General features: G+C 28.8%; 1 protein-coding gene across 7 annotated transcripts in view; it reads right to left on the bottom strand.

The window, feature by feature from the left end:
- Positions 1-26,663, bottom strand: part of LOC142323412 (phosphatidylinositol-3,5-bisphosphate 3-phosphatase MTMR4) — a 64,130-nt gene extending 37,467 nt beyond the window's left edge. For 4 of the 7 annotated variants that reach the window (XM_075363000.1, XM_075362997.1, XM_075362999.1 and 1 more), the window contains exons 1-3: positions 26,471-26,662; positions 7,642-7,970; positions 2,362-2,557 (exon numbers count right to left, since the gene is read on the bottom strand). In XM_075363000.1, coding sequence (XP_075219115.1) covers positions 2,362-2,557; positions 7,642-7,964 — 519 coding nt within the window. In that variant the 5' untranslated portion in view covers positions 7,965-7,970; positions 26,471-26,662. Of the gene's footprint in view, positions 1-2,361; positions 2,558-6,718; positions 6,858-7,641; positions 7,971-10,176; positions 10,199-26,470 lie in introns of those variants that run through there. The other 3 variants (XM_075362998.1, XM_075362996.1, XM_075363002.1) reach the window with 3 other exon arrangements.
- Positions 26,664-27,301: the final 638 nt, after the last annotated feature.

The raw sequence follows: 27,301 nt of genomic DNA on the forward strand, positions 1-27,301 counted from the left end.
AGGTTTCAGACCCTGGAGGAGCTGTCCAGGCCTGATCATGAGTCTCAAGCTAATAATGAATATAACAGGAACAGAAAGAGAGACACGGTGATAGCATTAATAGATTTCAAGAAAGCTTATGACTGCATTCACAGAGAATCCCTACTAAAAATTCTAAGACACCTTGGACTACATACCAAATTAAAAACAAGATAAAACTGACCCTCACAAACACTAAGTCAAAGGTAAAATTCAGAGGTGAGCTCTCAGAACCGTTTGAGATCAAAACAAGACTACGCCAAGGCGATGATGGGCTCTCACTGCTACTATTCAATTGCGCTCTAGAAATGGCAATGAGGGAATGGCTCAAAAAATTACCCCAAAAGTAAAAATAGGCCGAAAAATCAAAACAAACTGTCTTGGTTTCACCAACGACTTGGCACTGCTAGCAAATGACATCAATGAAGCTAAATCACAGATATTAGAACTTCAAAATATTGCAAATAAAATTGGCCTCATAATATCATTTGAAAAGACAGAAACTACGCCCCAAAACCCAACAGGATTAAAAGAAGTAAACAGTAATAAAATCAAAATAGTAACCCAATTTAAATACCTCAGAGAAATAATAATAAACAACCTTACAAAAAAACCTTGATCCAAATAAGAAGAAACAAACTAGCTAAAGCTCAAAAATTAACCTGGTACACTTACAGTAAAAAATACCTATCAATAAATACAAAAATAAGACATTACAACAAGGTTGTAAAACCCGATGCCACTTATGCAGCAGAAACACTCTTCCATCTGAAGGAACAATCAAAGACAGACTCCAGAAAATCAAAATGAGAATTAGAAGAACCGGCATCAATAAAAAGTACCAGAGAGAATGGCAGCAGTGGACTGTGCCCAACAAAGTTGTATACAAAGAGTTGGAATTCATCACTGATACCATGCAAAAGAGGAGACGAGGATTCTTTAGATGTATCATGAGGATGCAAAATTCAAGACTTCTGAAACAGCTAGTACAGTACAATCTTGATTCGAAAAACACCAAGACAAGATGCAGATGAATCAGAGAAATAAGAGAGGATCTGAAGGAAATTAGCCTTACACCAGAAGACACCACAGATGAGATAAAATTAAACAAGAAAATCAAGAACAAAAACACTCGCTTCACACTCACAAGAAAAACTCACAATATGAAAATTATCAACACTAGAAAGGGCACAAAAATCAGAACATATGAAAAAGTACTGGGAGGATCGCAAGGCCCAAACAGTCCCATCAAAGAGACTCTGATAATGGACTGACTAAAGTGATCCTATGTGGTCATAAAAGATAATAATATGTTCTTTATCTTACCGAAGTACAAAGTTTTAAATTTTACAACGTATGTACACACTAATGATTTTAAAATTTTAGTTATGTTTTTAAAAAAAATAACTATATTTTTAACTATACATTTTACTTATAACTATGTATATTTTATAAAAATTGGTCTGCTGGTGATGGGAGAAACTTCTGAAAGCACTACAGAGAGATAGGTAAGTGTGATAGGTAAGGTGGATTTAAATATTTATCTGCTCATAAAATAAATATATATATATATATATATTCAAAAAATAACAACTTAACCACCAAAACAAAAAGAGAAACCTAAAAAAAAAAACAGAAAACCTAAAAATTTAGAAAACATAAACACTCTAACCACAAAAGTTTTTTTATTTTTTATTATTATAGAATTGTGTAACGACTGATATTGAGGGATTCCATGAAAGTTGACTATTGGTATTAGTTTTTTTGGGGGGTTTTCTGTTGCTGTGTTTTGGCGGTTAAATTGTTATTTTTTTAATTTAATTAGCGCAGTGTTCAATATGTTGATGAAATACTTGAATTTTCACAAAATTCAAATATAATATCAAAATACACACACACAAACCAATTTTATTTTATCATTTTGTAACTGCGGTTACAAAATTAATAATATTGTTATTATTAATAATATTAATTATATTATAATTAATTATATTAATAATATTAATAATATTGTTATTGTTATTAATAATATTTTCATAACTCAAAATGTAAACTTTTCCAAACCAAGTTATAAAATCAAATACTTTTAATAAGGCTTACTTCACAAAATTTTCAGTCATCTTTGCCTACACTTTATCAACACTTCTAAGTATTAAGAAAAGTATGCTAGATGTAAATATAGTATTTCAAACATAACCATAAAAATATTAGTTATAAAAATATAAATGATTTTTCAAGAAGACTAAACAGGATTTTTCCAGGAATTCATTCAAATTATTACAACTCTTAAACAAGATCAAATCGCTTACATTATAGTAATTATTACTCAAATATAAAACCAACCTCTGACTGAAATGTTTGTTCGGCAGAAGAATATGAATCTTTACCCAGTCTTAATGACATTTCTTCTCCTAGTTCCTCACCAGCCCAGGCAAAATATGCAAAAGCAAATACTTCGTCTTTATTTTTTGGAGGTGTAATTGCTTTTACAATTCGACGCAACCAGTCAAGACACAGCTCACTTGATGCAAAGGAACATCTGAAATATGAGTAATATAATTAAAAATAAAATTGCTCTAAATTAAACACTAATGTTTTCCATAGTCATTTTAAAATGCATAGTTAAGTGTAGACCATTATTCTAAATAAAAAAATTGAACAGAAATGGAACCTTAAGTATATGCACAGTTACTATATATATATATAAATCAAATTATAAATGTAGTTAAGGAAATTAAAAAAAAAGTTCAGAATAAAGAAATGGGATACAGACCAAACTAAAAGAGAGAGATATGAAGTTAAAATCTAATGATATCATTTGCTTAGGCCTATGAGTTAACTGCAAAAGCAGAATCAGTAGTAAATGGGATTTAGAAAAAAATTAAATAATCGAGATTAAATTATTTTAAAGTGCAAAGTAGAATAAAACAACAGTTGAAGGAAAAATATAACCTCTCCTTCATTCAACCATGAAAATATTGTAATTACAACACAAATGTAACAAAATTGTACCAAAAAATGAATAAAAACCTTAGAAAATGAAGCCAAAGTAAAATAACATCAGAGATCCAGGTAAAAGATAGAGAAGAAAGCTAATAGATGGTAGTAATATATTGAAAACTACTTGCACGGAAAGTTATCTAATAAAACGTCTAAGGAGGAAAGAGGAACTTATGATGAATTTCAAGGAGACTGCACTATCATCTGAATTCAACAAAGCTTTGAAAGATTTAAACAGAATTAAAGCTTTAAGAAATATTAATATGCAATTTGAATTACAATCTGCTTGGTTAAATTACAACTTGAATGACATTGTAGGCAATATTTATAAGACTGGAGAAATATCCTCTGTTTTCAATAAAAGTACTACTTTTAACTTGCCAAAGAAAACTGAAACAGATAAATGTGATAACAATCATGATGTTAGTTATTAAGCTTTAAAATACATTGACATCTTTACTTTAATATTCCAGAATATTAACTAGAATTATCTATGGAAGAACAGAACAAGAGGTAGAAAGTATATTAATTTTAAAAGGCAGATTGAAGAAAAATAAAATTATATAAATAGCAATTAATGATTTTGAAAAAACTTTTGACGATAAAGAGTAGAACAGATACTTAAGATTAATAGAAAACAGAACTGAAATATCAAAAAGGTTATCTATAATCTGAGCAAATAAATTAGCAATAATAAAAGTAGAAAACAAAGAAAGGCAACCAGTAGAATACAGACGAGCTAAAGAAGGATGTGGCCTATCTATGCTTTTCTTTAATCTGTACATGAAAAAATCAATGAAGTAAACAAAACTTTTGACAGCAGAACAGTCCAGGACAGAAAATTAACATGTTAAGATTTTAATAGATAATGAGCAGAAGGTATTCACTGCTGGGAGAGAAATTCATTTGATAATGAACAACACAAAAGTAAAAAGAAGATAATGAGGAGTTAAATTAAGAAATGAGAAACACCAAATGTTGTAGAATTTTGTTATTTATGCAAAATTAAAAAGACGAACAAACAAAGTAATTAACACATCAAACACACAGCCAAGAAAACTTATGCAAAAGAGAAATCTGCTTACATCAAAGTTAGTCATGGGAATTAGAAAAAACTTATATAAATATTTCTACTTCATGACACAAAACACGAACAACAATAATAACATTACTATAGCATCTGTAAAAGCAATGTCTCATTTAAATTACATGGAACAGATAATATGATTTCTTAACATGTGAGAGTTCATATAGAAACATTGATAGTAAAGTTAAAATTGTGTAAAATTGAAAAGATGTTTATAAAAGAACCTGAATAATGAACGTAAACATATTTTTAACATTTCCTTTGAATTTTAATATAAATTCTGATAATTTTGGTCCTGCTCTTTACATAATCTACTTTACTTTTGGAAAGAAATATTCTAATAACATATTAATTTGGTTTTAAAATGAAATTATATGTTGTATAAACTAATACTTCAGAAGCTACTTAACCTTCATGACAGATATCTTCATTCTAATTAATTTTATTTTAAAACCCAATTCCCAATGACAACATTTTTGATAAGGATCTTCTTTCTCTCCCATAGCAATGTTTGAAATACACAAGTATTCAAACCATCACATTATAATTTAAAAACATATAATATACAACAGAATGAAAAAGTATGAACTTTATCCAACAACTAATAAAAAAAAAAAAAACTAGTTATCGTTTAATACCAATACCTCATACCATGTTTACAAGCTTGAACAAATTACAAAGGATCCAGTTCCAGTTTCTTTCTTAACAGATACCTTAATTTAATGTTATTTATTATACATGGTTAATTAAAAGATCAGAAAAATATTAATAGGAAAACAATTTAATCATGACCACCCAAAAACTGCAAACACTGTAAACCTGTCAACTGTTTTTTCAAAGTGTTTTTTCAAATACATTAGCTTTAACTAAACACTGTTTAACTTTGGTGATCTATAGGTACCAGTTTATTAAATATGGCTTAACTATTAGCATTCTGTCAATTAATCTATACTGGATTTCAATAAATGTAATCTTTCATGGACATTTCCTTGCATTTTATGTATTTTTACTTTTTATTATTAAATATCTACATCATTATATCATTAAAGTAGATCTACATCTGCATAAAAAGAAGGTTATAATCATTTAAAACACAATGTAAATTAAAGTTCAGAGATAGATTATTAACTACAGTCACAGAATGAATATAACAGCAGAGCTTTAAAAAAATACAAGCATTAACTGTGTCTAATCTGATTACCTGATCTGTGTCTGATTGAACTATCTTTTGTTGATTGCAAACTGCATAAAAATCCTTCTATCAATAAAAGGACTATTAAAACTGGCCTGGTAAAAACTAGAAAAATTATAATTTTTTTACTGTTAAAAGTTTTTTGAAAATTTTTTTCTGAAGTTAATTAAAGTCATGTAACATACAATAATAACTATCTAAGATAAAATTATAAAACTGTAATTAATAGAATTAATAAATAAGCTATAATTAACATAAAATAAATTATTAGTAACTAAAATAACAACCTAAATGAGTACAATAAACGATTTAAGGAATAATTTTTTTAAAACTAATCCACTGTTTTCATTTAAATTTAAATAAAGTCTCTACTAACTATACTCTAAAAATATTATGTTAAGACCATTTATGATATAACACAAGAAATTTATTACACATGGGAAATTTCTGAATCTCATTAAAAACATGAACCGGTTAATAATTAAAGCAAATATAAATGATATAGTAATAACCAAATTAGTATACACAGCGGGCTGAGACCTGACACATCCTCCTTTACCACATACATCCCAGTAGAGTAACATTTACTGACATTTTTATAATTATATATTTCATTCTAACAAGTGATTTGACAATTTTCATCAGAATTTTTATTTTAATGATACTTGTACAATCCATTGTTTATATGGTTTGTTAGAAATTTAAAAGTTATTTGTTGAATTCGTTTACATATACATATAATATATATACTATGTATATAAATGAAAAAAAGAACATGAAAATTGATAAGAGTAAAGTAATTCATAGACAAAGAAGGCAATTTATTTTTTATTTTTTAATTTATAAAAAAGAAGGAAACCCCAAGGGACTGTATTACTAAAAATGTCCAAGAGAAAGTAGCATCAATAATGGGAATTCTAGATGTGTGCAAAGAATTCTGAAAAAAACTAAAAATAACATACAGCACTGGGGCAATGCTTGTAGGCCTCACAGAAAATGATTGCAGAAAAAAACAATAACAGCCATTTATAATTTTGGCAAGTGTACAGTGCTTGATAATATTAATGAGTTTCCCAAATGTTAAAACCCAAACATTAAAGCTGTACTTCCCATTTTAAAAGATAAAAATAAATTTCAAGGGCAGGCAATGATCTCTATGAAAGATAAACAAAAAATGTAGGATTCAGGTGAAAAAGTCTTTGACGGCATAAAATATTTTACGGTGCTGTATGGTGAAATATTTTATATATTAAAATAAAATATTTCACCATAAAAATCTGATATAAATAAAGAGATCATTTTATCTTCACTTATTAGAATGATACACAAAGGAACGTAGGATCATATATACAGGTGAAATACATATACACTACTCCCATATCACACCTTATTCTGTAATTGATAATTCAGACTACACTTACAGCTTACTAGCACCAGTTTCAAGAAAGAAATCTGGAATAATTGTTCATCTAGGTGGTGAATGGTTTTGTTAACAATGAATTGCTTATTTTTAAATCGGTTCAAACATCTAGCGATGGCCAAAATGTGAAGAAGTACAAAAATTATAAACATCAGCTGAAAAAAAATTAATACCTAATTAACAAATCCAGCCAGTTTTGGTTTTAGATAATGCATCACATCACATTTAAAAATAAATGTAGCTCCTATCACTTCATCAAAAACATATGACATGATCAACTGAATAAACAATAACATTCCTTTTGACAGAATATATAAAACTGAATTTTATAAACTCATAAAATTAAATAAAAAAGATTATCACTGTATAGAAAACAGATAATGACATAGTGTTCAACTTTCCTCTATCATTCAGGTTTAAATCCAACGGATATGATTAGGACTAATCTAAAATGAATTTCTGATAAGAATAATGTACTTTTACTGGATTCTAATAATAAATATTGAAGTAATAGAAAGATTTGTAATCAAACTACCAGAAAATGAGAGCAGAATCTGTGAGAGTAACAGAGTTGTTGATTATACTACCACAGTGATGTGAATGGTGTGGAGTTCTTAGTAAATAACATAATTGCAAATGGTTTGTAGATGAATATTTTAAACTAGAATTGTAGCAGTATAGCCATTTCTCCAGTGCTTAAGTAGTCAATTCAGTTCTCTTTCATAAGGCTCTCGACTACAAATCATGAAAACCTCACATCCTAGCTCATCCCCTCTATAATCATCAAATGATGCATTAAAAAAACTTACGCAATGAGTATAAAAAGTAGAAAATAACTTTTTTAAACACAAAAAATGATAAAAAATTTCACAACAGACAAGGAAATAGATATAACTGAAATAAAAATGATAATACGATACACACCTGCAAGTTCGAGCATCTTTGCAAGTTATATGAAGGTAAACAAGATCTCTTACTTCAACATGGTCTACAAGACCTAATGGTATATTATAATAAATATCCTTATCATTAAGTTGAAGATACAGTCGATAATTTGATAATGCCAAAACTCCTTCAGACGCCTGTCCTAGATATTCAATAGCTTCACCGCATAAAGGGACAAAAGATGGCGTTAGAAAATCATGTTCTTTATGAAGCGTACGTTTAGGATAAAGTTCACTAGCTCGAACATGAAATAATGATTGAGTACTGGTAGACTGGATGCTATTAGGATATTCATCGTCCATTTCTCACTGAAACAATAAATAAATAAAATAAATCACATAACACTAACACAAACTAAATATCATAAAATGTGGGAAGGTCCTCCTCAAAATCACAACCTACATTCTCTTACAACTCAACAGTTTCTTAACTCTTGAAAAATATCAAGGAGTAGTATCTTGAAAATAAAAGGAAAAAAGTACAACTGAAGTCATGTTCAATAAACAGGTTTCTTGAACATCATGAAAGCAGATAAATATGTTTGGTAGTTTCCAATCATGTAGTTTGGTTAGGTAAATGCATACTGCAGAAATTTTGAGAGTAACATCTTAGTAGTCAATTTTTCAAAAAGGTATAACTAGTTTTTAAATTCTTTTTAACAATTAAGGAAAGTTTAGAAGATACTTTTTAAGACAGAACTCCAGTACTTACAGCAGACATTTTTAAAAAAAATTTAGCAGGGAAAATTACTCTGACACAGTACAACCTCTTTTCAGTTTACTTCTAGTTCTGTATTATTAAATTTAATTTCAGAAACTATAATTATTACAGCATTGGAGCATTAGTCCCTTAGAGGTAGGATAATTTTTTTTTTAATTTAATAATTTTAGACAATTTAGTGACACATTGAAACTTATCAACCATACAAAAATATTGCTTTTTCCAACAGAATTTGATTAAAAATTATTTTAAAAGCAATACTATAATAAACATTTCTTAAATAAATTCATAAAAAAGAAATTTTAAACCAAAGAGCTTTATACTAAAATTAGTATCATATTTATGGAGAAATTTATATTTACAACAGGTCAAGGCAAGTTTAAAAATAGCATCTCTACTGTGTTATAGTTTCCAATAACAAATAAACTGTACAGTTTTTCAACACATTCATAGTTAGCATAATAATAAAATATGTTTAAAATGTTTTTAGTGTGTCCATCGTCTTATTGTTAAAAAATAAATTATGTAAAAGAGATGATAACAGATTTATGCTATACTTATGCTTGTTATAAATTTCGTACCATTACTGTGATTAATTTTAACAACCAAAACTTCTCTATGTTCAGATGTCGGTAGAGTTAAGAAATAATGATATTAACATTTATTGGTTGAAAATAACTAACAAAATTCAGCAACTGGATTTTGTACTTGATCAAATTAAGCCCATTTTATATATATAAAGACAGTTCTAGTAAGGAAGAAGTCAGATTATATAGTTCTAGGATGAGGGATATTTGATTTGCCCTGCCATTAATTGTCAATAATGTTAATAATTGTTAATTGTGCATTAATTGTCAAAATACAGTTTTTAAGAGGGTACCTATACCCAAGGCAAATTTTTGGGTAGGCAATTTAGCTTATGATAATACTGATGTTACTATTTAGGAAAAATATGTACAAAATGAATAAGTAAAATTTAAATTATATATTTATGAAAGAAAGTATTAACTTATTATTATTGTTACTATTATTCTTTATAGAGTTATTACACTGCACACTTAACTAATCTTTTACAATAAAATCTTGAATCACCATTATTAAATCATCATTAGCATACATCTGCAGTAAAACCACACCCTGCAATTTAACATACCGAATCAGTTAAATAGTAAACTCATCTTTGTTCCTGAACACCAAGAACACAACTTTACAGATAAAACATAGTTACTGATTAAATATAGCCTTCATCCCAGGACACCAATCTAAAACCACCAGACATATTGAAAAGGACCCAAACCTTACTTTAAAGATTTTCTTTCAGTGTTAAGGCAACTGACTGCCTGATAAAAAATGACATTTTTTTTAAATCTTACACACACACTTTTTTTTTAAATTATAATTACCACAAACCCTTCCCAAAGAATAGCTCAAAAGTACAGTGCACCTCAACTCGTTCATGTAATTATGATTTTTTATCATTAAATAATTTTATTGTCAAATAGCTAAATAATACCTTTGAGCATTATATTATCTTTATTAAGGAAACAAACACAATTATACTAAAAAGTATACACTCACTATATTCTCACTATATGACATACAAACCATAATAATATGCAGTGTAACCCTGCTATAACGCAGTTATCAGGGGACTTACATGACCCCCATGTTATAAATTGACCACTATTTCGAGAAATAAATTTTAAATCACTAACGGGATCAATTAAAAAGTAGACAAAAATCAAGCAATAATAGTTTAATAGAAAATGCCAATACAGTATAATGTGTACTTACATAGAAACAAGCTAAGTGCAGAAGATACAATATTTTTTCTTTGAATGTAAATTATTTTTTCAAATAAGAAGTTATTGTTTTTTGTTTCGCAGTTGTATGTTTCTTCTTTATAATATATGACTTTACATTTTGTAAATGCAATAAATTATGATCATTACTATCACTTTGTTGCTCCATTCATGTTATTACACTATTTATATTTTCCAGAACATCTTTTATTGAGGATGTAGACCTCTCTGTAACAGCAACCTCTGCAACACTTTCCCCTTCTTCCTCTGACAAATTATCGTTAGGTTATAGAACCGAGTTTACAATTTCTTCATCAATCCTGTAATGGGCAATGGGTGTTTGATTGTCTGCTTGAACCCACTCACTGAGATCACTTACAGAAAATTCTTGCCTAGTTGAATATGACAATTCCAGTTCTTGATCATCAGTAAAAATATGAACATTTCCTGTTTTAATGTCTTCTGTATTACCCTGTGGTAATACCAAGCAACAATTTTTAATTGTAATAAAATTATAATTACTCCATGCTGTTCCAGCGCTGTATACAACGCTTTTAATGACACAGTTTTAAGAGATTCTGTTACTTGTAATTTTGAGTTAATGAAAGCAGTCACTGGCTCTCATTTATAATAAGCTTTAAATGCCCGAATAACTCCTCAGTCTAATGGTTGGATCAATCGTTTTTCTTGGGTAAAAACATTGCAATTCTTTTCCCATCTTTAGATTTCAGCAAGTCAGTAGACGAATGAGCAGGGCAACTGTCAAGAAGTAATAAAGCTTTTTCTTCCAATTTTTGGACTCGTAAATAATTTTTAACACAAGGCACAAATTCGTCGTTAAACCACGTTAGAAAAATATATTACATGTCATCCAAGCATTTTTTACTATTTTTAAAAATAACCAGTAATGAATTTATATTAATGTGTTCGAAGCAACGTGGACTGGCATACTTGCCAATGAGCAACAGCTTCAATTTATAACTTTCTGACTTATTGGCACACAAAAGAAAAGTTACCCTTTCTTTGTTCATTTTCATACCAGACTTATTTGGTGCCTGCTTTGCATCTAATGTTTTTGTTGGCAATAGTTTATAATACAAAGCAGTTTCATCACAATTATACAACTGTTCATCACTGAAGTTATTCTCTTCTATAACTGATTGTAATATTGTTTGTGAAAAATGTATGGCTGCTGTCACATCTGCTGAATGAGGTTCTCCTTCGACATTTACTTGGCCTATGCCAGGACGGATTTTCCATCGCAATAACCAACCGTGAGAAGCACTGAATTCTTCACCATTGTTAATCTGTTCATGAAAATTTAGTGCCTGATAGCTCCTTCACTCCATTTTTGCAAAAACCAAAGGTAAATACACTCATCTACAACATTAACATCACCGAAGCCTAACCGTTTTGCTATCAAGTCCAACTGTTTCATCTACCAAATCAATAAAAAACGCAATTTATCTTCTTCGTTCACCCAAACACGTATAATACCTTCAGGCATACCGAATTCCTGGAATAAACTGGCTTTCGAATGACCTGCCTTAACCTTTTCAATAATTTCTAATTTTTCCTTTACAGAATATGTTCTTTGTTTAGACAACATGTTAGGCAAACACAAACACTACAAAATCTAATAAATTAACCAACATAATAAAACTTAATGATACTGATAAACACAGTAAAAGCAGCTCAGAATAAATCACAATACGTAATAACACTCAGATACCGTATACTGTGTCTTGAACAGGCACCACATTGATAGTCTTATCGCTGTTACAGGAAATGAGTCATGTGCAGTATATCATATGAATTTCTCCTATTACTGAATTAGAATCATAGTTTAGTTTTATTGAATCATGTTTTTGGGAATGCCAAGGCTTTAAAATTGGTCTATTTGACCAACTGGTCAAATTAATTATATAATTGGTCTAATTGACTATTTGACAGATGTTATATTAGAAGTGTATTGTTAATTTCAAAGGATTTATGGTGGGTTTTACACTGATATCGAAGACAGTGGTAAGGTGACTAGCATTTCTTCGTCCTATTTTATTTTTTCAGATATTTTTTGGGGGACAGGTTATAATCCACATTATATCCACATCTGCAGTACATCAAGCCGCATTATAGCAGGGCTGTACTGTAGTTACAATTAATGTGTCATAAAAATAAACCAGATTTTTATATATACTTTATAAGATGGATACAAAAATGATAACTTTTACATCAAGTTTATGATTGCAATAAACAGAAAAACTACTAACGCAAAAATAAATTCTACACTTTAAAAACTAAATAAACATAATTTATTATACATTAATTTTTTTTACGGAAAGAGCTAAAGAATAATTTTACATTGACAACAAAAAATGTGAAAAGATTGAATTTGATACAATTCTATGTATTTTACAAATGAATTTTCATTAAGATACTACTATTCACATTACTGCATCAAATGGACAAATTAATCACTAACTACACAACCAAGAAGCAAAAAAGAAAAAATGCTGACAAATATTTATTAAACAATGCTCAATATGGAATCTCAATCTTGCATAATGAACAATTATCACATAAAAACAAATACCAAATTAAGGTAGCGCAATAATGAAAAGTTATTAATTCAATCGTTTTTACAGCATGTTTTTCCAAAAACATTTTTTACAATGACGTAAACAAAATAAAAACTACTGCGCAACATCTTCAATTTCTAGTGGAATATCAATCATATTACAATTATTAAAGATAATAGAAATTTTTAAAAGGATATAAAGAGCTTTATATCATTTAGAGGTTAACACAGTAAAATCAGAGAATCTTAACTGAAACATGCTGACTGATAGGCTATACATCAGTGCATAATTTTTTAATGCAGTAGATCTTGCTTAATTAAATGTTCAAGACAATTCAAATTATTAATTATTTTTAATTACTTAAGTATGAACAGGTACATCCAAACATCAAGATCTAACTAAAAAGAATAACAGAGTTTAATTAAAGAATTAACTAATATATTATAAATAGCATTAAGTAAAAAAAAAAAATAATAATTTGGAGTAATTAATTTATCTGTAAGTTATATTAGAGAAACAAAACTACTTCATAGTCTAAGATCTATCAAAGTTATGAAGTCCATCTAGGGCATTCCAACCCCATAGAAGTAGAAAAGAACAAACATTTTCTGCATTTAACTTTTGTATATATATGTAAAGCAATATATAGAGGCTTTATATATAGAGAGAGAGATATTACAAGTTATACATACAGTTTTTTTACAAATACATTTTGAGATAAAAGTTCTGTCTATCTATAATAATAGATTCAGTTCAGTACAAGGTTGTCAAGCTAAGCTAATGAAGTGTCGTTACTTCATTTGTTACTTAATGAAGTGTCATCATTCTACTAGCTTTAGAATCAATATAATAATCATGACATCCAGGAAAAAGATTCACATAACATCTCACACTCAATGCCATTTATGTTACAAACTAAGTTGAAGACTTTCACAATACAACTGACAAAATAAATGTTTACTTAATATTGATTGAGTTAAATGTAAAGTACACACTAGACTAATTTAAAATGATGAAAGATTGTGTATGAGTACACAATGTTTATTCTTTATATATATACATGAGTATTTAAAGAATAAAAATTCTATATATTTAAGATATAGATATATCTTATATATATATATATATATATATATATATCTTATATACTTATATATAAAGTAAATTACATATATAATTTAAACAATAATTTTAACAATTTTTTTCTAGTTATCTGATCCTCTCACAACAGACCAAAAAACTGTCATCCAATGGAGAATGAAACATAATAATAATAATATATAAACCAGAATAATTTCTTGTAATTTTAAGTTTATAAATATCTACATCCAGTAATCCATTTCTCTGAAGACAGTAAACAGTTCTTAAAAGATCACCAGAAAATTGTTTATCCCAGATTCAGTTATTGAAACCAGAAATCCTAGTTATTTGGGGGGAAGGGGAGGAACAAATAAATTACCTCTACATCAAAAATTTAGTTTATTTTCCATAATAAAACTAATATAACATTTTCCTCTACTAATCTTACAAGCCTTCAAAAAAACAACCGATTAATCATTTTGTAATAAATATACAAAGCTCCTACAAGAATGACCTGTTACATTACTTGTAAATGAAAGATAATTACTGTGACACAAACACTGTCAAAACAACAAACATACCAAAGAGAAACGGCATCCCTCTCTCATACCAATAACAGTATCAGTGATGTTATTTCCTTTTCCATTACAACTGACAAGCCAACTCCTGAGCAACTTGCTAAATACAAACATAAGCTGTCGTTTGCAAACTGATCTGAAACAAATACTGAAGGTGCAGTAACTCACTCAATCATGCACCCATAAATTTATCATGGGGATTCAGAAGGCATCTAGTCAAGGCATACAGAAACCACCAGGAAAGTCATGATCAAGGATAAAGAAAAAAAATTGATGGTGAGAAAATGACAACATGCCCAAACAGAATCCACAAAACAACACTACACAAATAAAATGGTTCAAGACTCCTGCTCTAGAAAGTGGGACCCTTCCATCCACAATTCCTAATGAAGTAGTGGGTACCTTCACCCAGAACAGAGGCAGCAACTTAACTGATTGACAATTTTTCACTGACCATTTGCAGCATACACAAACACAAACTCTGCTTTTCTTCCACAGACTAAAAAGCCTCCCAAATACAAACTCAGTCTTCCTTAAAGAAATTCTTGATCCATCTCAACAATTATGTAGTATGTGGAAGTAACTGACAACTATAAAATATTCTACAATATCTGCACTAGAAGTTTTTAAAAACCAACTATATTACTTCCTTATTATACCGTGGACTAAAACCAAGAGATGAGAAATTATTTTCTATTTGGCACAGATGTCCATAACAAATGAATTTACTCAAGAAAATAAAACAATCTGTTAATATGGCTTTTTATTACCAAATCGCTACTATATCCACAGATCTCCAAGTGAGATGGATCCTTTCCATTTGTAATGTCCACAAACCAAGTATTGGGTACATCTATTTTCCCAGATAGCAAAGGAGTAGAGCAAATCATAAATGTCTTTATCTTTTACAAAATAACATTCAGAAAGGTTTAATTTTTGTGAGGCAGCACAGTTTATTTGCAGGTTCTGTTTTGTTAATTCTACATTTTTTTTTAATTTTAGTGAAGAAATTTTATATTTCCCAATCAGAAAAGTAATTTTCTTTATTACTTTAAAAATTATTTAAAAGTTAAAAAAATTTTTATTAAATTTCATGTGATATTAGCTCACTTTTTCATATCCAATGCAATTTTCTTCTTTCTTTTATACCGTCAGAATCTCACAATAAAAAAATAAATATAGAATCAACTGAAACACTGTTACAACTTTGATTATGTGTTGTCTATTATATTTTATAGTCTAATGTAAGGTTTTAAAATTAGATAAACAATTAATAAAAAATAAATAATTTATGGAATGAGTCATAACTGATTACAGATGAAACATTTGATTAATAATTTATTCACAATAACATTTATGAATTTTGTTTATTTTAGAAAGCAGAGTTGTCATTTTATTTCTTTATTCTTTCAATTAAGTAGTATTTTTTCTTGTTCAATAAGATTTATGAGTTCAAAAGAAATCTTTCATGATTTTTTATATCAAGGAAATAATTTTGTTTTTTGTTTTTATATATTATTGTTAGGGTACTATGCTTTCTCGCCAATCTGGCAAGAAAAAATAAATTTGGCAAACCTTTTGTTGGGTAGGTTCAGTCGACATACACCTGCCTCTTCTTCATCAACTGAGATGAATGATGAGGCCTTCTTTCTTTTTCCTGTTTAGCCTCCGGTAACTACCGTTTAGATAATTCTTCAGAGGATGAATGAGGATGATATGTATGAGTGTAAATGAAGTGTAGTCTTGTACATTCTCAGTTCGACCATTCCTGAGATGTGTGGTTAATTGAAACCCAACCACCAAAGAACACCGGTATCCACGATCTAGTATTCAAATCCATGTAAAAATAACTGGCTTTACTAGGACTTGAACGCTGTAACTCTCGACTTTCCAAATCAGCTGATTTGGGAAGACGCGTTAACCACTAGAACAACCCAGTGGGTTGAATGATGAGGCCTAAATACTTCATTCTTTACAAGTAGCACTGTGTCATCGTTATTAGCCACTAGCAGTGTGCAGTGAACTGTACCCTGTTTTTTCAACTTTGGTGATAATTATAGGAGGCAGTTCAGTTGATATGGCTTTACCATATCCTTTCACCTTACTTCATACACCATGACTTTCCAGGATACAACTATTTTGATCTTCCAGATATTGCATAACCATCAGGTAATGAGAAGCAGTTTACGGGTTAACACAGGGCCAGACTAAATTTTAATAATTATTTTCAAGAAAGAGAAATTGCTTCATACAGATCCATGTTAAAAGAATATTCAAATAACAGTAAAATGTTTATTGAAATAAAAACACGATTTACTGACATTTTAATATGGAGTAAAATATAATCACTACGTATCAAAGTTCATAGAACTAGCAGTTAATGATGTTAAAGAACAATTTAGATTCGGAGTAACAGTACAAGGTGAAAAGATAAAGATGCTACGATTTGCTGATGATATAGTAATTCTAGCCGAGAGTAAAAAGGATTTAGAAGAAACAATGAACGGCATAGATGAAGTCCTACGCAAGAACTATCGCATGAAAATAAACAAGAACAAAACAAAAGTAATGAAACGTAGTATAAATAACAAAGATGGACCGCTGAATGTGAAAATAGGAGGAGAAAAGATTATGGAGGTAGAAGAATTTTGTTATTTAGGAAGTAAAATTACTAAAGATGGACGAAGCAGGAGCGATATAAAATGCCGAATAGCACAAGCTAAACTAGCCTTCAGTAAGAAATATAATTTGTTTACATCAAAAATTAATTTAAATGTCAGGAAAAGATTTTTGAAAGTGTATGTTTGGAGTGTCGCTTTATATGGAAGTGAAACTTGGACAATCGGAGTATCTGAGAAGAAAAGATTAGAAGCTTTTGAAATGTGGTGCTATAGGAGAATGTTAAAAATCAGATGGGTGGATAAAGTGACAAATGAAGAGGTATTGCGGCAAATAGATGAAGAAAGAAGCATTTGGAAAAATATAGTTAAAAGAAGAGACAGACTTATAGGCCACATACTAAGGCATCCTGGAATAGTCGCTTTTATATTGGAAGGACAGGTAGAAGGGAAAAATTGTGTAGGCAGGCCACGTTGGGAGTATGTAAAACAAATTGTTGGGGATGTAGGATGTAGAGGGTATACTGAAATGAAACGACTAGCACTAGATAGGGAATCTTGGAGAGCTGCATCAAACCAGTCAAATGACTGAAGACAAAAAAAAAAAAACGTATCAAAAATATTTTTCAACGTAACTGAAATACCAACATATTTTATTAAGAATACAAATTTTAACATTTTCAAATAGTTCTTTGAAATGCAGGAAAACTTTTTAGTTGGTTTTTTTTTAGTTGAAGAGAAAAGATATTTTAAAATATATAATTATACAATATATATATATATATATATATATATATATATATATATATATATATATAAATACTTTTTCTTAATATTTTAAAATATAGACTATATAGTAATTTATATTATAGTAATACATATGTATAAATATATATTCTACTAGAGAATCTAGGAAATACCTTTAAAGTCAGATATTCAGTGAAGGGAAAATCCTTTTATTCATCTCCCCATGGTAGATGGGGCAACGATTGAATACATTGTCAATTTTTAGTATATATGACTAACAAATGAATGGACCAAGTTACCCACTGGGTACAAATTCTGCTATTACAAGTCATAACAGCTTCCTCACAGGGCGGATGAGTGATGGTAGCTACAGACCGCTCTACTGCCCTGGGATAGGGAAACCGCTCCCAAAAATGGAGAAATTTCTTCAGGAACATTGATATTAGAATACAGAAGACAACTGAAAATCACTGTATTAAAAATCCTAGAGTTAATTCCTTGCATTATACTATGATGCTGGCTTCTTCTGTTAAATGTTCTGCAGTCAAAACTGCTTCCATTCAAATCTCTGGGAGAAGCAACAAAGGAAGTTAAATAGAATACCTACAGGAACTTGGAAAGTCAGTACTTTGTTACAGAGTGGGAAGTTGGGAGAATTTCAACAAGAAAATGAAGATAAATAGAATGGATACATTAGCAAAGTGGGAAGAAGAGAGTGAAATAAAGAGTGAAGTTACCATATTCTATTCTTCAGGTGGTATACATGTGTGTACTTATGCATGCGCACACGTGTTAGACACATTTACACAAACACATTATAATATCACAGACACATGTGTGCACGCGTGTGTACACACAACCACATACACTTACTAAAATAGTAATATATGGAGTGAAAGAACATTCATATGGCAAGCTTGGCAACATGCAAATTGCAACATATTGACATTTTACTCTCTGTGCAAATTACTACTGTCTTGCCTTGTCCTGGTCTAAAACATTAACAAAACAATCTAAAATTAGTGTTATTTCTTTTTTTCAAAGCAGAAAAAACTTCCAAAGACTGTTAAGGTAGGCCAATATCAAATGTAAAAATCAAGAATATACCTTTCACAAAGCCACTCAAGTAGATAAAAAAATAATCAATACCATTAGAGCATTGTTTTTTTTAATATGAAATGGAAGTAAAACCACACTAAATGAATTTATATAATTGAAGTGGGTTTAATTTCAAATAAGCTAATTTCAAACTGAAAAATGTTTAATAATCATTCACATTATTATTTGATGCAAATTATTTTTAATTCACTCGATTATAATACTATCAAAATCCTAATTAGTTCAAGATTCAATAAAATATATTTTTGTAAAATGACAACTGATCATAAAACAAACAATACTTGAAAATACCTGATATATCAATTTTCTAACAAGTCATCCATACCTGCAGTTTGCATTATATTCCCCTTAAAAGAAACTTCTTTTCTTAGTATTTATTACTAGGTTTATAAATCAACCACTAAAATTTAAGATTTGAAACAGAATCTTCTTGTTTAATTATCTGTTTTTGTGATCTGATACAAATAAATTTTTAAAATATTAAGAAAATTGAAATTTCTATGAACTAAATAAATAAGTCTCTTATAACTGAACTATTTTGGGAAAGAGGGCAGCTAGTCAGTAAATATAATGGGAACAAGGATATTAAAGTATCAGAACTTTTTAAATAAAACACTAGTATGCATCTGACACTTCATTCTTTAAAAAAGTTTCTTAACACACAAATCACTTCAATTAATATAAATTATTGTATTAATTAATACATATAATCAATATAAATTGATTATATCAATTTAAACTCAATATGATTAATAAAAAATTACAAAAAAAGGCATATTTGTAAGCAAATAATCATTTTACAATAAATTTAAAACAATTCATATCTATATACATTTGACTTAAAACTTACTTTCACAATTCTACTTGTATGGTATATAATAATTTTCATTTCACAGTCATGCTAAAAATAAAACAAAAAGTTTTAACAAAATTAAGATGGGATTAATGGATGTAATGAAATTTAATTGTAATTTGAACATAAGGAGGGATTTTTGATAAAAATAACTTATTAAATCATAAGCAATAAAAGAGTAAAAAGTTGATATCACCGAAGTTTCATGGCATTTGGACAAACTTTTAACTACCTCCTGTGATAGAAAATCAGAAAATTACTTTGTGTGGCCTTATTTATTTCTGTATTTTTTTATCTACAGAAAAATAATTTTAAATGTTCTAATATATTTTTTAAGCCATCAGTTATTTGCAATAATTTTCAATAAAGCAATCCTGTATTAAGTTAATCTACTTGGTCCTACAGTAACATAAAATGTAGTTGAAAACACCTATATCAGATTACTTATACAAAAAGTTACTTTTCTTTTAAATTATATAATGCAACCTCCACATGCTACTGCTGCTCTAACTGTGCCTAATTTAGAAAAAATAATTTTAAACTGTTTCACATTGACCAGTTGAAACGATAACAAATTTCAAAAAATTAAAGAATCCTATTTTCAGAAGTGGAGATCACTGACCTCAGTTAAGCACTGAAAACTGACCATCCTAATAGAATGAAACCCTCTAGGTCCTTGTTGATCAAGCCTGGATCCATAAAATAGCATTGATGTTATCCAAAGGAGGGGCTGCCTGCGGTCACAATTGATGGCTGTTTTTTCCCTGTGTCTGTACAATAAGTCTAACAGTTGAAATGCCTATTGAGCAAAGCATAGCCACCTAATCCCTTTCAAAATAACAAGTGGTCCACAAGTCAATGTATCGATGACAAGAATAAACAAGGAATTTGTTATGCCACCTATAATACCTAAAATTCCATACTTTCAATTAAACAATCAGGCTACAGTCACTTTGTAAAGTATTTATTGTGAAAATTAAAGTAAGTTTTTCATCAATGAACTGAGTTTTTTTTTTATTTTATAACATTATCTGAAACAACCTGTTATACACTTCCTAAACAGACAAGAGAATTATTTTGGAATATGTTTCCAAAGACTTGTACGCCAAATGAATTTAGTATAAAACATTTATTGATAAATATGGTAGCAGGGGATAATCTATCTCTGATGAATCTTCATTACTAAAGATCAGTGTTGAATAAAGACAAACAACTGTAGTCTCCTTTCAAATTAAAGCAGAAAGTGCCTTCTCAGTTCAGAACTACTAAACCAAATGTTTTAAAGAGCCACAAGACTTAAACTTACAAAATTTGTGTGTTAAAGAACTTGAACCAGATAAAGCTAGAAGGAATAAATACTGCAGGCAGTTCATTCCTTAAAATAGCACAAAAATGTTTGTTTCAGTAATTAAGCATTATTCCATCTAAGTGACAAGATAAACATACTGAAAACCAAATTTGAAATTGTGTAAATCAAACAAATTTCAAGAATCATTTTTAAACAATGAAAAAATTGATATATGGTGTGCCATGGAAGAAAATGAATGAACTGATCTTTTTTAATAATACTGTAAACAAACGTGTTTACCAAATACTGTAACTACATTAAATTCTGTTTTAGAATCTGAAAATAGATAGATACCATTACCTTCTTTTCTTTTCCTATTTAGCCTCCAGGAATCACTGTCAGGTATTACTACAGACGATGAATGAAAATGATATGTATGAGTGTAAATGAAGTGTAGTCTTGTACAGTCTCAGGCCAACCATTTCTGAGATGTATGATTAATTGAAACCCAACAACCAAAGAGCACCGGTATCCACAATCTAGTATTCAAATCCATATAAAAGTAACTACCTTTAATAAAATTTGAACGTTGGAACTCTCGACTTTGAAATCGGCTGATCTGCGAAGACACGTTCACCACTAAATCAACCCGTTGATCTAGTGGTGAATGGTTAGATACCATTACCTACCACCATTCACCTCCACACATAAAGTTGTCACAAACCCTGAATTTTTTATTATTCTAATTTTTAAAAACTATCCCCCTAGGCTCCTGAATTCAAATCACAAGATTTTTTCTGGGTGATTTTGAAAAAAAAACATCGCGTACAATTTTCAAGTTAAAAACTGAAGGCAACGTAAAAAGTGGAATGAAATGAAGGCAAACACATATCTACATTAATAAAAATGTCGATATAAAATGCCTTCAAAATGACAAACAAATCATACAAATCAGAATAATTAACACCTAACAAACACTGATGTAACCAACATAAACCATGCTGATCACATAAAGTTCTAGATCGGCCAAACAGGGTGCAGTTTTAAACAAATAAAAATAAAAACCTCCTATAGCAACACAGAGTCAACAACTGCTAACCACCTTATAAACACAAATTTGTTAACAGTGACCTTAATATTCTCCACATTCCAAAAAGACCACATCTTAACACAACTGAATGCTATGAAATACACAAAAACATACACTAAATGAATAAATACAACTCAATTCATACATATTTTGTGACCACATTCTTAATAACTGTCAACCTAATATAAAAAATCTGCCAGCAGTTGAAAGCAACAGTCACCAGAGATGGTCACAGAAACAAATGTAAACATTTTGAAATAGGTTTTTAAAAGCATTTTATAGTATGATTTGGTTTGGTATGTCATTACAAAAGTTTATATTTCAAAATAAGAAATAAATGTGAAAAAAGTGATGCACTCTAAATTATAAAAGTATCCATAAATAACTATAATTAAACGAAAGAAAGTTTGTTCTAGAGATAGGTAGATAGCACTTCCACACTTTCAACAATTACGACTACTATAAAATTTTATTCTAATTAAGAAAAAACCACCTGAAAATCAAACAAATTATTGAAATTTTAGCATTGATTGGGTTGTATGTTTTTTGAACAGAATATCTAACTTTTGATGCAAATGCATTTATCTGCAAACTAAATTTTAATGTATATTTCTGAAATAACTTTCCTTCCAATCCAAAACAAAATCTTTTTACGGTAACTTCAAAATAAACAAATCTCTGTGACCAAGATCACTTATGGTTGACTACATTAATGAAGGTAAACGTGACCTTTATTTTCACAAAAAAATTTACAACCATAACCAATTTTTTTTTAAATGTAGCATACTGTTTTAAATGAAACAAAAAAAAAACAATTTTATCAGTAATAATAAATGTGATATCAAAAAAAGATATTTTTCATAACAAATAGCACACAGAGAAAACTCCCCATTTCTACTTCTTCGAACATACACATCCCTGACAAAAAAATAAACAGGAAGCCACTATGCTGCAAAATAAAAAAAACCTAAGTTTTCATATAACTGTGTCTCCAAATAACTCTAAGTTTAAAAATAAATAAAAAAAGGAAAAAATAATAAAAGCAGACAGAATCACTAGTAAATTTTTCCAATTATGCCAAATTTTTCATTACTTTTAGTTATAGTCCTCTTCTTTAGGAAAACTAACAAAATATGAATGTAATAAACCCCAAAAGAGATTTTCCTACACACCATAAGTATTTATAAAACAAAAAATCCATTTTAGAAATCTTAATAGTAATAGCTAGACAACATAAAACTTTATAACCACCTAAATTAAACAGTACTATAAAGTTTTCCAAACTTTTACTGCATTTTTTTTCAATTCCAAGATAATAAATATACACAACACCATGTTTCTGCACCTATGTATTTGGCCTAGCTTTACGCAATAAGCACAACCATTAGTTGGAATTTTCACTCAGCACTGAGATTTAGCATGAATCTATCAAAAATCTGGAAGAGTTTTTTAATGGTAGTGAAAAGGGATCAGCCAACCCAAAGTGAAGCCATAAAATGAGACAAGCAACACTAACCATGGGACGGCTTAAGGCCCAATTATCAATTGGGCCTAAAATTTGCAAAAACAACAATTTGTAAACGTAACTTCAGTAAACATTACAAGATTTGGTTATGTAACAAAATTAATTTTGAGTACACTAAGATGAAGTTCCATCTTTACTCTTTCCAAAAAACCCTTTTTTATCCTCTGTACGATGTAAAATAAGAATACTATAGCTTATGGAAAAAGTGACAAAAATGGCTGTTTCTACCTGTTGGCGAGTTAGAAAATAGTCTATTACTCAAGAAAAATTTTTTTTTAAAATATAAAATATATTTTTTGAACACTACAAGGTGGGTAGTTATATACCAAATACCATCAAAAAAAAAAAAACCGTGATGCACTGATCATTGTTGAATTAAAATGGAATACCCAATAAGAAATTTGAAAAGCATGCGTGCACGCAAACATAAATACACACACACATTGTTTTTTTACATACTTATCTTTTATATATATATATATATATATATATATATATATATTACAATTCTATTGCCAAATAATTATAAAATTAATCTGCCACAGTACATACAGCATTTCCAAACTAAAGTATACAAAAAATAAAAGTTGCATAAAAGTCTATGCAACTTGGATTTCTTAGACAGGAAAGAATTTATTGTAAAAGTTTAGCAATTTCCCTATTTCACTGATTATAATATTGTTAATAATTTAGTATCCAGTATATTTTTTTTGATTACCATTTAATATACTTTATTAATAGTAAAAAACCCCACCAAAGAGAATATATGAACAGATTTAAATGAAATTTTTATTTTTTTAAATTAGATATTATTGTTACTGCATAATTAATGATGATTAAATTCTTGATAATAAACTACTATTTATTTTTTAAGGTTAGTAATAATTAAAAAAGACGGTTTAAATTGGTTCAAGGGCTGAAAGAAATCTCTCAAATGGTGAATTCTGTTATTCATTTAGATAATTATTTTTTTCCAAAATAATAAAAAAATCACTCATATTTTATACACACTAATTGCAATAGTATCATAAAAGTTATGTGTTTAAATTAAATGTACGTAGTGTTTTATTTATCAAAACAAAAATCAAACTTGAAAGGTAAATGCACATCAAATTATGCCAATTATCTCTTACAAAAAATACAATAAAGAAAAATCATTTTTATCATTTGTGCATCTACGTATGCATAAATTTGATGGTTTTTAATGCCTATAATAAATTTTGGCACAATGTATTATTTTTTCATTTTAATTACTGTATCGTACTTTTAAAATGTATATTTACCTATTTATAAAATTTTCTTGCAGTAAAAAATATTCTTATTTAGTTAACCCAAATCATGAAAAAGAAACAAATAAAGTAAACTAACCTTTTCTGTAATAACATACCAAACCACAATTTTCTATAACTATAATTAATAATAATAAAAATATGAATTTGATATAATTTTGATTTATTTCATTATTTTTAATTAGTAAAAAATGATTGCTGTTTATGAATCTTAATTAAACAAAATAAAAACTGATAAATCAATCATCCATGTGCCACAGGATGTTTAGTACAAAAGATTAAGACAGCAGATTTTCGCTCCTGCTTCAAAGTTGAATGCTATTCAAATGCTGGCACATGTAACTTTTTCTTTTTAAATTATCAGGATTTTTATTCAATAAGATACATTTCGTTATATAGTAGACAATTTTTCAGTAAATTTACAAAAAAAGAAGTTTTCTCCATGAAAGGAGTTCTATAGCATGGGACCCACTATGAGCGTGTTGACTGGACGGTAACTGTTTTATACTTCAGTGACCAAGTATAAATTTTGGAAAAAATCAGGAACCAACTTCTCCATGATGAAACAAAACTTATTTACGAATGATTGTAGACAGATGAGAATAAGTTTTACCAGAAAAAGCAATTTCAGAACTACAGTAAACTAATGTATTATAAAAAAGTGTCTACATATTTTTTTCCATTATTTATTTTCAAACTTATTTAATGAACAAAGTAATCATCCAACAGTAACACTAAAAGTAAATACAAATTAAGTATGTAAATTAATTATGAAAATTCAAACTCTGAGTAAATAATATATGCCATTTTTAGATTGAGGTAGGCATGAGGCAACTTTTATTCCAGTAAAATCCAAAGGAAAACACCTTCATAAGCACAGCAGGAAAACAGATAGGTTTTATTAGTTTATCAACAATGGTTACAGCACACCTTTCTCTCTGATAACTAGTAATTAATACTTTGATGTTAACCCCCCCCCCCCCTTCAATTAAACTAATTTGTTTATACCCTAGATTTGTATTTATTGATGCAGAGAATAAGAAATCCATGTATTGCACACTTAGCAGCTCTTTTGAACAAAGTAATAGATTTTATATCATTCAGACATCTTGGACATGACACAACATGCACAAATATGTTCAAGTATGTAGTTTGTGAAAACACTACTACTATGCACTAAGATAATATACTACTTTATAAATTAAAACCAAAACAACCAAAAATTGTATCTCCCACCCAACATTAATTCTAGAAATGAAATGTCAATAAAATGATTTCTACAGACAACAGATACACAAACAGCTGAATTACGATTATTCCACTTCCTGGATCTGAACGAGATTTTGAACACTTAAAAAAATATTAATCAGAATGCTATTAAAACAACATACAGTTAAAGAATACACATAACTGTAATTATGAAAAACTGACAGTATCCTTTAAGATCCCAGGTTTCTTAAATTTATAAGCAGAAAAGAAAGCCATGATGACACAACCATGTAGAAACATTTGGTACTTACATTAAGCTGAATACAGTGTTCGCTAACTTTCACAATTCTATAAATTAATAAATTATTAAACTTGATTTGTTTCAAACATTTTTACTATCGCAGTTAAATTCGATCAACCTAAATTTTACATTCTGGCGAAAAACAACAACATATCACAGCTGATACTTTAATGACGACATTCACATTTCAGCCATTGACATAATGATAAACGTCAGTTTTCAAACTAACAATTTTGTACAATATTTTTTGTCAATGTTTAAAATTATCTAAAAGTTGAAAATTGTGATATAAAATATTTATAGAGTTAACCTTCTAATAATTCATAAAAAGAGTATGTCTACAAGAACGATTTAAAATGTTTGTGTTTTCAAGATGTGATAACACAACTTACCACAAGAATACAAAATGATTTCAAAAAGTAATAACTTATTGTTCAATAGATATGAAATATAAAATATTCGCGGTTAAAATTTGAAACATTTTTTTTTCAATTAAACATTTATTATTTCAAAAGTAAACTTCCAGCAGCCAGACTAGAGAAAAGTGAAAATTAACAACTACATAGAATAATTTTTTTCGTATTCTGATAGCAGCGCCATCTATAGACTTATACATCGAACCACAATTACGTTCATCTAACCTAAGATTTCAAAAGCTTGCCCTGATATTTAACGGTACAAATATTAGTAAAACCGAAATAATTTGACAAAATGCAAAATCTTATGCTAGTTTGAGTAACTAGACTAAACTGACATAAATAATTTTACTTCGACTACATACCCCGTCACTGCATCTTTCCTTTGACGAATTTTATTTTTAAGGGCCAACTAGCAGAAAAGT

The sequence above is a fragment of the Lycorma delicatula genome, chromosome 4 (assembly GCF_047948215.1).
Source record: "Lycorma delicatula isolate Av1 chromosome 4, ASM4794821v1, whole genome shotgun sequence".
In the NCBI taxonomy this organism is placed as follows: domain Eukaryota; kingdom Metazoa; phylum Arthropoda; class Insecta; order Hemiptera; family Fulgoridae; genus Lycorma; species Lycorma delicatula.